The sequence below is a fragment of the Salvelinus namaycush genome, chromosome 19 (assembly GCF_016432855.1).
Source record: "Salvelinus namaycush isolate Seneca chromosome 19, SaNama_1.0, whole genome shotgun sequence".
Lineage (NCBI taxonomy): Eukaryota > Metazoa > Chordata > Actinopteri > Salmoniformes > Salmonidae > Salvelinus > Salvelinus namaycush.
In genome coordinates, this window is record NC_052325.1 from 5,141,715 (window position 1) to 5,152,949 (window position 11,235).

General features: G+C 40.4%; 1 protein-coding gene across 2 annotated transcripts in view; it reads right to left on the minus strand.

Annotated features, from left to right (window-relative positions):
* The window catches only part of man1a2 (mannosidase, alpha, class 1A, member 2), a 132,328-nt gene extending 126,076 nt beyond the window's left edge, over positions 1-6,252 (minus strand). Inside the window, exons 1-3 of one of the 2 annotated variants that reach the window (XM_039014426.1) lie at positions 6,059-6,252; positions 5,338-5,394; positions 4,244-4,713 (exon numbers count right to left, since the gene is read on the minus strand). In XM_039014426.1, coding sequence (XP_038870354.1) covers positions 4,244-4,557 — 314 coding nt within the window. In that variant the 5' untranslated portion in view covers positions 4,558-4,713; positions 5,338-5,394; positions 6,059-6,252. Of the gene's footprint in view, positions 1-4,243; positions 4,714-5,337; positions 5,395-5,716 lie in introns of both variants that reach the window. The other variant, XM_039014425.1, reaches the window with a different exon arrangement.
* Positions 6,253-11,235: the final 4,983 nt, after the last annotated feature.

Below are 11,235 nucleotides of genomic sequence, written 5' to 3' on the forward strand. Positions count from 1 at the left end.
ACCCTTTTCCAATTATGTTAGCACAGCTGAAAACTGTTGTTCTAATTAAAGAAGCAATAAAACTGGCCTTCTTTAAACTAGTTGAGTATCTGGAGCATCAGCATTTGTGGGTTCGATTACAGGCTCAAAATGGCCAAAGACTTTTCTTCTGAAACTCGTCAGTCTATTCTTGTTCTGAAAAATGAAGGCTATTCCATGTGAGAAATTGCCAAGAAACGGAATATCTCGTACAATGCTGTGTACTACTCCCTTCACAGAATAGCGCAAACTGGCTATAACCAGAACAGAAAGAGGAGTGGGAGGCCCCGGTGCACAACTGAGCAAGAGGACAAGTACATTAGAGTGTCTAGTTTGAGAAACAGATGCCTCACATGTCCTCAACTGGCAGCTTCATTAAATAGTACCCGCAAAACACCAGTCTCAACGTCAATAGTGAAGAGGTGACTCCGGGAAATAAAAATAGCAGATCTTTTTTAAATTGTGGTTATCAAAACAGTTTTTAGCACACGATTGCATTCATAATTGTTATTTGTTGTGCAATGACTGGGCTTATAAAAGCACGTTTCACTCCAATAACAGCAGTTGTGATTTTTAGGCGCTGCTCTTGTGCTGTCTGACATGTGATAGGTAATTCCGCTCCTCAAACAAGGCTCTGTATGCTGTGTGCGTGGGATAAATAAAATACATGAAGACTAACGAAAATACACAAGCACCAATTTAATTCCACTAAAGGCAAATTAACCTATAGCCCGGTAAGAATGATCGGTCAAATGTATTGTTGTGTTCAACCTGCATTTAAAATTGATTAAATTAAGATTTTGTGTCACTGGCCTGCACAGTTGAATGGCTGTGATAGGAGAAAACTGAGGATGGATCAATAACATTGTAGTTACTCCAAAATACTAACCTAAATGACAGAGTGAAAAGAAGGAAGCCTGTAGAGAATACAAATATTCCAAAACATGCATTGTTTGGGGCAAATCCACACAACACATCACTGAGTACCACTCTTCATATTTTCAAGCATAATGCATCATGTGAAGGGTATGCTTGTAATCGTTATGGACTGGGGAGTTTTTCAGGATAAAAATAAAACTATAGAGCTAAGCACAGGCAAAATACTAGAGGAAAACCTGGTTCAGTCTGCTTTCCAACAGACACTAGGAGACAAATTCACCTTTCATCAGGGCAATAAGCAAAAACACAAGGCCAACTATACACTGGAGTTGCTTACCAAGACAACATTGAATGTTCCTGAGTGGCTTAGTTACAGTTTTGACTTAAATCTGCTGGAAAATCTGTCAAGACTTGAAAATGGCTGTCTAGCAATGAGCAAAGGACAGCAACCAACTTGACAGAGCTTGAAGAATTTTTAAAAGAATAATGTACAATCCAGGTGTGCAAAAAGCTTGACTTACCCAGAGAGACTCACAACTGTAATCGCTGCCAAAGATGATTCTAACATGTATTGACTGGGTGTCAAATCTTATGTAAAATAGATATTTCTGCATTTCTTTTTCAATAACTTTGTAACAATTTCTAAAAACATGTTTTCCCTCTGTCATTATGGGGTATTGAGTATAGATAGGTAAAATAAAAAAAATCTGCTTTCATTTGACATGCGTCTATGAACTTCACATTGGTGCTCATGGGTCCTTTTACATGGAAATGAACCTCACTAACATGCAATGATGATGTTTTTTGCCATGGCTGAGTCAGCTGCTTAAAATGCAAAGTCGAAAACATTTCAATGAGCTGTGAGTGACAAACACTCTAAACAAATTAATGAATTGTTATGAGAGGTTAAACGCAGTGGCCTTTCAAAACTCTTCATGTAGATAAACTATATCCCATCTCCTCAAACCAACACCTTCTTGCAATGCAAACTCACCCATCAGACTGAATTTTTTTTATTTCATAAATACAAAATAATAACTACTGCAGTATTGTTCACATTGACATGTACCACTTATGATCTTGGCCTCGTCTCTTCTCTGACATCAAACGACAATAAATAAGCTATGGCAAATTTTCGGACAAATTCAAATGTGCCAAAAGGGGAGGGTGGTGGCAACACCGAGGTCCCTGCTGAGTGAGAGGCAGAGAAAAAGCTTTAACATTTGCTACTCTCTACAACTAACAACTGTTTTCACAAATGTCCGCACCTGTTCGGACAAATCCGCCTTACCCACCTCTCTCACAGACAGGAAGTAAACAGGGACTCTGCTTTTTGTGATAACAATTTACAGGTAAATCAAAACATTAAAGTAGGTTAAAAGCATTATATAAGGAGCAAGCTAGTTACTAAAATCCTAGTAGTGCCCTACTTTCATTCTGTGTGAAGCCATTACACACACACACACATATTTAAATTCCGGACTCTAGATATTGCTCGTTCTGATATTTCTTTATTTTTATTTGTGAAAAAATAATTAACACCACCACTGCTCTTCACGCTGAGCTGGGACAGGACTACAAGGGTGTGTGTCTTCATTCAACAGGTAAATGAGTTGAGCACAGTCAGTAGAGACAAATGTCAGTGATATGCATCCTGCACACATAGCCATTAATAACCTCTTGAAGCTAGGGGGCAGAATTTCTATGTTTGGAAAAATAACATTCCCAATGTAAGCTGCCTATTTCTCAGGTCCAGATGCTATAATATGCATATAATTGACAGAGTAGGATAGAAAACACTCTAAAGTTTCCAAAACTGTCAAAATATTGTCTGTGAGTATAACAGAACTGACTTTGCAGGCAAAAACCTGAGGAAATCCAACCCGGAAGTGACTCTTATTTTGAGAAATCACTGTTCCATTGCCTGCCTTTCGTCCATTTAAAGGGATATCAACCAGATTCCTTTTCCAATGGCTTCCTCAGGCTGTGAACAGTCTTTAGACATAGTTTCAAGCTTTTATTCTGAAAAATTAGCGAGATTTATCAAAATGCGTCAGTGGATAGACGGATGTCCTTGCTTTCTCTCCAGTATTGAATAGTTTACAGTCCGGTTGAAATATTATCGATTATTGATGTTAAAAACAACCTGAGGATTGATTATTAAAAACGTTTGACATGTTTCTACGAACTTTACGGATACTATTTGGAATTTTCGTCAAGCCTTGATGACCTGCCTAAGGCTGTGGAATACTGAACATAACGCACCAAACAAATGGAGGTTTTTTGATATAAAAATCATCTTTATCGAACAAAAGGAACATTTATTGTGCAACTGGGAGTCTCGTGAGTACAAACATCCAAAGATCATCAAAGGTAAACGATACATTTTATTACTTTTCTGGCTTTCGTGACCAATCTACATTGCTGCTAGGTGTTTTTAATGTTTTGTCTAGTGATCGATAACCTCACACAAACGCTCAGATTACTTTTGCTGTAAAGCATATTTTCAAAATCTGACATGACAGGTGGATTAACAACAAGCTAAGCTGTGTTTTGCTATATTGCACTTGTGATTTCATAAATATAAATATTTTTAGCAATTTTTTTTTAATTTGGCGCTCTGCAATTCAGCGGTTGTTGATGAAAACGATCCCGCTAAAGGGATCCGTGCGTCAAGAAGTTTAAGGCTAGAGGAAGCTCTTACTGTGTTGGTTTCTGTGACCCTCCCTCACCCCTAGGTGTTTCCCACCTGGCTATTTAGTCATGTGACACTGTGCTCAGGTTGCTCTTGAATAAGACCTGTGGACACATTTTGCTGGAGATAAGGAAGAGACACATACACAGAGAGAGAGAGAGATGGAGAGAGACAGAGACACAGAGAGAAAGAGACAGAGAGGAGAGAGACAGATATATTATGTACAGTGCCTTGCAAAAGTATTCAGACCCCTTGGCACATTTTATTGTGTTACAAAGTGAAATTAAAATGGATTTGTCATTGTCAAAAATCTGCACAAAATATTATGTAATGTCAAAGTTTTAAAGATGAATAAAAATGTAATAACTTAAATATAGTCGTTAAATAAATCAATTTTTATCTCTCTTTGTAAGACAAAATGTGAAGAAATCAAAATACTTTTGCAAGGTACTGTAAATCCTACTGAGGGCCCAATAAGCTGTTGAGTTCTTCATATAGAGGAGCAAAGAAAAAAGGTTGCAAGTCTTCCATTTTTCTTCATAACTTTGGAGATTACACTTTTGCACTTTGTAGTGCATTTCAATTCATACTGACATGTGTAAAGCAGAGGCAACAACACTAGACAGGTGTGCATTCTTCAACATCTCTTACCTGTGTCTGTGTTCATCGTGGCCCCCCTGTCCATGTATGACCACCTGTCCACTAGGATGCTTAGCCCCCTTGGGTGCCTCAATATGCGGAATCAGCACATCTTCCAAGCCCAGGTCAAAGCGCTTGTGTTTTGAGTTGTCCGGGAGGAAGAAGAAAGCCCCAAAGCATAAAGTGATGAAGGCACTGAGGATGAGGAGGAGGATAAACTTCTCTGAGAGCCTCAGAGTGGCCCTGTGGTGTGGGAAAGAGGCAGCGCCGGGTGACAGGGTGGGTATCCTGCGGCCCGACAGCGGCAGTAGAGCTGGTGTGGTCATGTTGGACTGTGGAAATTACCTCAGGGTGGACAAATGTCACGGCTGTATTATCTTATGCTGTATTATCTCATTCCGGCGGCGAGTACGTGTCCAGAAATCAAGTGTTGAGATCCCTCAGTGAAGTGACTGGTCACGATTGAATTTATGTTTTTTATTCTGAAATTGAAGGAGAGAGTTATGAGGACAGAGCAGGTATATTATTGGTACATACCATACACTCTTTGGTTCATTAGCCTGAACAATACCTGTCTTTACAGTTTGAATAATCATCACAAAATATAACAATGAGGCTTTTAAGTCAGTAACACCAAATCATTAACCTTACAAAAGACCTAGGAACCTGCACATCTGACTTTGGGAGTAACTGTATTTTGAATAAGCACAATCTGTTAGTCCATAAGGATTAACTGCCCATACAGAATGTACTGTATTCATTGAACGCAATTATAAAGCACAAGGAAACGTTTCCAAGGAGAATGGGCAGAGAGTCGGCCTTTATGTCAACCCGGTTTGAAAAGGGAAAGATACTTTCAGGTAGGCAGGCTAAAGGTTACATCAAATAGTGATACGTAGCTAGATGATGGCAAAATCACCTGCGTGAGCGCGTGATACCATCACACCATCAATGCACATCACCTCCACTTATCAGTGATATCCCTGAAATCTAATGCGATACATATTTCCATTGCAGTACCTAATATAATAGTGTAATAGTAATTGTAAGCAAAGTCACACTTAAAAATATCTAATAAGCATAATTGTGGAGGAAACAAATCTTACCGTGCAAATTCTGTCATTCTGATCCATGTTCTTCGGTTGTGATCCGAACACTATGAGCTGAATAAACAACGACAGAATCAAAACCAACTCGAAATATTTTGTTAATGCCTAACACATATTGTAAGTTCATTTAACAGGACAGTTATTAGGCTTTCAAATAGTGAAACATTTTAATCAGATATTGTCGCATCATCGACAAGGTTCTAATACAGAGATACATACATTCTCCCTTGACCATTTCAATAGTAGCAAAATAAGTGTTAAAATGACAACTAGCTAGCTACTTACGTTCCTGTTAAATTATGTGGTTAAAAATCGGTCTTGTCTTGCTAATTTGTATAAATATTCCCAATATACTGTATTTTATCAGCTTCCTCACCCGGGCCTGCGTCTGATATCGCGCAGCGTCTCCACAGAATACCAAATTCATCCACTGAATTGACTGGCTTGGCTAGCCATCTAGCTAGTTAAATTACTAATGGAGAAAAGCAATAACATTAACTTAGCTAGCTGATTAAACACATATATGTGCACCCGCAATATTGTATTGTAATATTAGCTAGCTACGTTTCTCGGATATGTTGAGGTTAGGAAAATAGTTGGCCTGCTAAAGACTGCGCCTTTTTCTGTAAAGGCATCTGGCTAGCTAGCTACTGTTAGCAAGCTGGCTAGCTATCCTCCTGAGGCAGTCCGTTACGATATTTCGCCGCTGCTGCATCACCTCAATAATGCCTTTGAGTAAATCGGTGACAGACATGCATCCTAGTCCACCGTTTCCAAATAGCCGTGTTCAGAAATGTATTCGGGTAACTCGCTATCTATGATTTCATTTTGTAGTTTGCTTTCCCTTTGCTCATTTCATTATTGATAGCTCTACAGCTATCTAAATAGCTAGCCTCTGTCAAGGGATGTTGATACTGCTGCAACTCTACAACGAACGACGGCTCCTCCCACAATCTCGAACATCGACTACCCAGCCTGGTACATGTAGGGAGCGTCTATTAATTACAAAAGTATTTTTGCAACGTGTTTTATTTGTATTTATTTAAATATGCAAGTCCGTTTTGCAACGTGTATGTCTGTGTGATTTAGCACTGACTGTACTTTGTAGCTAGTCCTTGTATTAAAAAAATATTTGTATTGCATGTGAAAGACGACAATGCACAATGGCTGAATATGGATCTATCAATTAGTGCTTTGCAAGGTAGCCTGGTTCTGTTTCCCAACCAGAGAGCGAGCTACTTGGCCTATCCACGGGGAGTATGAGACTCATGAGACCATAGGTTTACTGGTAAAATGAACATGAGGGGTCAGGATGGAAGCTCATTCACTCCACGAAAAATAAATACAATTTTTGATGCAATATCAACATTTCAAGATAGTAGAACATACTTATAGGAAATGTTTCTTCATTTGTAATATTGCGTGGTGCTTTCAGAGGTGGCACCACATATAAATAAATCAGCTGTAAAACAGTTTTATATGGGCTATGATGGGACCAGATTTTTTCTAACCTGGTCATGGTTTTACAAAAAACTAGACAACAACTGCGATTGGACAATATAACTAACAGGGCTGAGCTTGCTTTATGCAGGGTTGCATCATGTAGGCCTTTGCATCTGTAATTTAAAAGTTACTCACACAGTATGTCATCACTTTTCTGTTGATTGATTCATTCCAGTAAATAATTTTGGATTGATAAAGTCTAGGTAGCTTAGCCAACCAAAGTTTGAATATAAACCAAAATTGATCACATTCACATTTTCTCTTAACACAAATAAATAGCCCTATTTTAGGGTATAAATATATAGCTTAGGCTATGAATACATGATGTTACCACTTCGTTTCCCTTGGCCAGAGGGTATCAGAGAGCATAGGCTTCTCTAGGCTACCTGCAGCTGATCAAACTGAAGATCGGATTAATTGTGCATGAGTTTTCAACCCTTTTGTGTCAATATTTTTTATCAAACTGAATCAAAAGTGTTGGGGCAAATGCCGGCGGCACTGCTTTCCTGATCTCTGCAACGTGGATAGATGGAAATTGCCACACAATGCTACAGATTATGAAACATATCCTATATGTATGTTCTACCATCTCGAAAGGTTGACTTAAAAAAAATTGATATTAACTTAGTATTAAAATTTAAATGATGGCAAGAATGAGCTTCAATACTTCAGGGGTACTCAGGGCAGAGAAATTGAGTTGGTGGTACAGTAACCTAAAAAGGTTGGGAACCATTGGCCTAGTCCCGGAAATTCCAGACTTAGGGCCCTAGGGCAACATTGTTAACATTGTGGGAGACAACCCATCTGCCTAGGGAAACTATTTGCAAGGCCTTCAGTTAAGGGCAAGGGAATTATGGGAAAGTGGATGTTTTTTTAAGTGTCGAAAACAACATTGTAATTGTGTAGAAAGACATTTAGTGGCACGTGATCCTAGATCCTATAAAATACACTTAGCAAATGCACTCTCTTGTTGCCTACCATTGGGCAACAGCGCACAGTTAATCATCTTCAGTCTGTCAGTTTATAATCAGAGTGCTACTTTTGACCCCGACTCCCAGACAAAATGTGTTTTCTGCCCACTTTTACACCAAGTCTGAAAATATTGCTTCAGTCTTTGACTTTAAACATAGTGTATAAGTTGTGATAATGGTTGTGTTGTCTTGTCTGCTCATTTTATAGTATGTCAGAGGGGGGCTGGAGTGAAGATCTTTTGACACATTATAAGGTAAATCCATCTTGAAACGCAGTCACGTCCTGCTGAGTGGGGGGACAGAGCCCAAGTCAGTCAGTGGGTCCTTGAGTTGCCATTAGCTCAGGCCCCACTCCGCACCACAGGGCGGATTTATGTGACACCCCTTACTGAGTGAATTAGTAGTGTGGTGCTGTGGCACAGAGTGTGCCGTAATCACTGTAGAGTCCTCTTTGGAGATGCATCATGTGTCACGCACGCTCGCAAACTGTACATTTGAGTGGCTGGCTCTGTGCCTAAAAAGACTCCAAAACAAAAATGCTGGGCTGACACAAAAGGCTGACGCTTTTTAAGCCATATCAAGTTCCGGAGGGAGGGGGGCCGTTTGCTTCGCTGCACCTCTTGTTATCAATGTCAGAGGGGTACGGATCATTGGCCTGGAGAGGACTCATGGTGAACTTCAAGCCCAACAAAACAATGCAGCAAAGACAAAGTGCTCATTACAAACACTTCTAGAGAGAGAAAAAAGAGTGGCGAGGGAGAAAGAAACAAAGAAAGGACAAGTGGAAGAAAGAGACAGTGAGGGAGATTAAGGTTTAGAACAATGAAGCCCTGGTGCAGCAAATTAAAAGGCATACTCCAGCAGGTAAACATAACATAATGAAACAGCATCTGGCTTTGGAGCGCCGTGTGAACGGGATGGCGAATTACGATGGTTTAAATCCAGTCAATAAAGTAAAGTACCATCATACCACCCTGGGGATCTATGCCAGGGCAAGAGGATAGGCTCCCATGCTACGTCATAGAGGGTATCTGTCAAATGTATGTTCCAGTGATGATAACATGGGGAGGGGGTTGGTGAGGGTTACTCCATATCTGATGTTCCAGGTAATGGGGCGTCTCTGTGCCGTCCTACGGTGCCAAGAACACAGATGACGAGTCCCAGGTGATGTGACATTACGGGCAGGTGTACTAGATAAAGAGAGCTCTACAAACAGGACTGGAGTGGTGGTGTTTGGAATCAGATGATCTGATGGAGACTCAGTCAGTCAGAGCAGTGTTTGTGGGGATAATTGAACTGTCTAGTATTCAGGTACTCTGGCTACCAGTTTATTTCTGGCTCTTTTAGGCCCAGGTATCTGTAGATTCAGTCCTGTATGGCCAGGTTCACATTATTGCCTGGAGATTGCCATGGGGCACTCCACTCTCCTGTGTGATGTGGGGTCAATTTTGAGCTATGTAAGTACATTAGTGTGATGATATGGCTCTGGCCCTTGTCTGAAATCAGGTTACACTGTGTTCAGAGTGACCCGTTGTCAGAGTCTTTATTTATGTCACACACACACACAAAGAAAATTATCTCTGACTCCACTCATCATGGAACACTAGCTACAATGCAGTTGATTCTTCCTGCTCAGCGCACTATCTGGCCTGTGTGCCGTATCCATCTTGTCCAAAGGGAATTTACTAATATGTTTTGCAATGTACATGCATGATAGAGGTTGAACTAATATAAACTAGTTTAACTAAATTATTCAAAATTCATCATGGATAGACTACTCTAATTCCATCACCGTACAATTATAATCCGCTCTGGGTTCATGTACTTTTAAATGAGCTCTATTTCAACCTCTGCAGTGATGAAGAACTTGTGGTTCATCTCTTGGAGCCCTGAGATGAAGAGCCTATCAGAGTATGACGTCAGTCATAGGGTTGTCGTGGCGATGTGTCGTGGCAAGCTCTTTACAGGAAGGATAAAGATGGAGTTATCACCTCACACACACAAATATGCAAAGGATCGATGAGTGATGGTCACAGCTCAGCACACCAACAGAAAGGGGGAGTCAGTGAATGAACCAGGGAGATTCTTTGTGAGAGAAGGAATAAAAATACAAGGAGGAAGACAAAGGAGCAGAATGAGGGAGTGTGAGACAAATTATTGTCCATCACATTTTTCTGTTATGTTGTATTAGAAGAGGTTTTTAAGCTTACAAGACACGTTGTCTCAGTTTCCAATCATGGGTTTAAAGCGTTTATGTGGGACATAAACTTCTTCTCTCCTGGGTCCACTCTGCAGATAATGGTTTAATAGTCCACTGTAATGTGGTTTCAACACTTGTGTTCTAGAGATCACGTAACAGAGGTTAGTATTTGAGTCATCCACCCCCTCAACATCATCATTTCTAAAGATCTTTACACCTCCCTGCTCCCACCAAACAACTGTACAGAGGAGGGTCAGCTACCTCAGGGAGGGTGAGAGTGTGTTAAGTCTAACACAATGATACCAGTAGTACAACTGCTTTTCAACCATCATGTAGTGGTACAGCTTCCACGTAGGCAACATCAACAACTGTACAACAAACTAAACATGATAATGGTGATTACATTATTACTCATTTCCAAAACAGCGTAATTAGATAGGTATCACGCTTGATTAGGCACTGTCCCCACTAATAAGTATTCTCTAAGGCGCTCATGTGTAATGGAATATTTCCATTAAAATGGTATGATGGGCTGAAGTAAGAGTGAATAGCACACTACTGTCATCAAGTGGTGGAGAACGGAACTGCAGTGACAACAAACTTCCAGCCTATTATTCTAAACCATGACTACATTTATTATGAATGTTATGCTTCGTATTCCGGATGGAAACGATATAACTGTTGTTAATATTGTACCGACACATCATCAAGTGATGCCAGTGTGATTTTTTTAAGATGAAAGAGAATGGTCTTTCAATTACATTCATTCTTCTCACTTTTATCCCCAACTGTACCACTTCTTTCCACTATTTCGTTAATCATCTGAAATGGTTGATTTGTAGACCCATGTCTGGTGGTGGTAGGGGTGTCCTGGTCCTGTCCCTCAGAGCTGCACTGTCCCCGGGGCGAGCCTGACCCTGTCCACCCACACCGCTGTTACTGTTCCCCCCACTGCCGTTATCACAAGGGGGGGGGGGGGGGGGGGGGGGGGAATACAGGGAACCCTCCTGCACACACATAAGGCAAGAGTGCTAATATTCATAGTTTTGTACCTGATATTTTCAGAAAGGAATAAGAGATTAAAAGCAAAGCTATCGTGACCGTCGTGCAAATGCTTAGTAAATCTGTCTGGTGCTTAATGTCATGGTGGACAGCGAACACACACTTCTTGACAGACAGACACAGACTCATGTCTTCAGAGCCAAAAAGAGTTACTGTTAC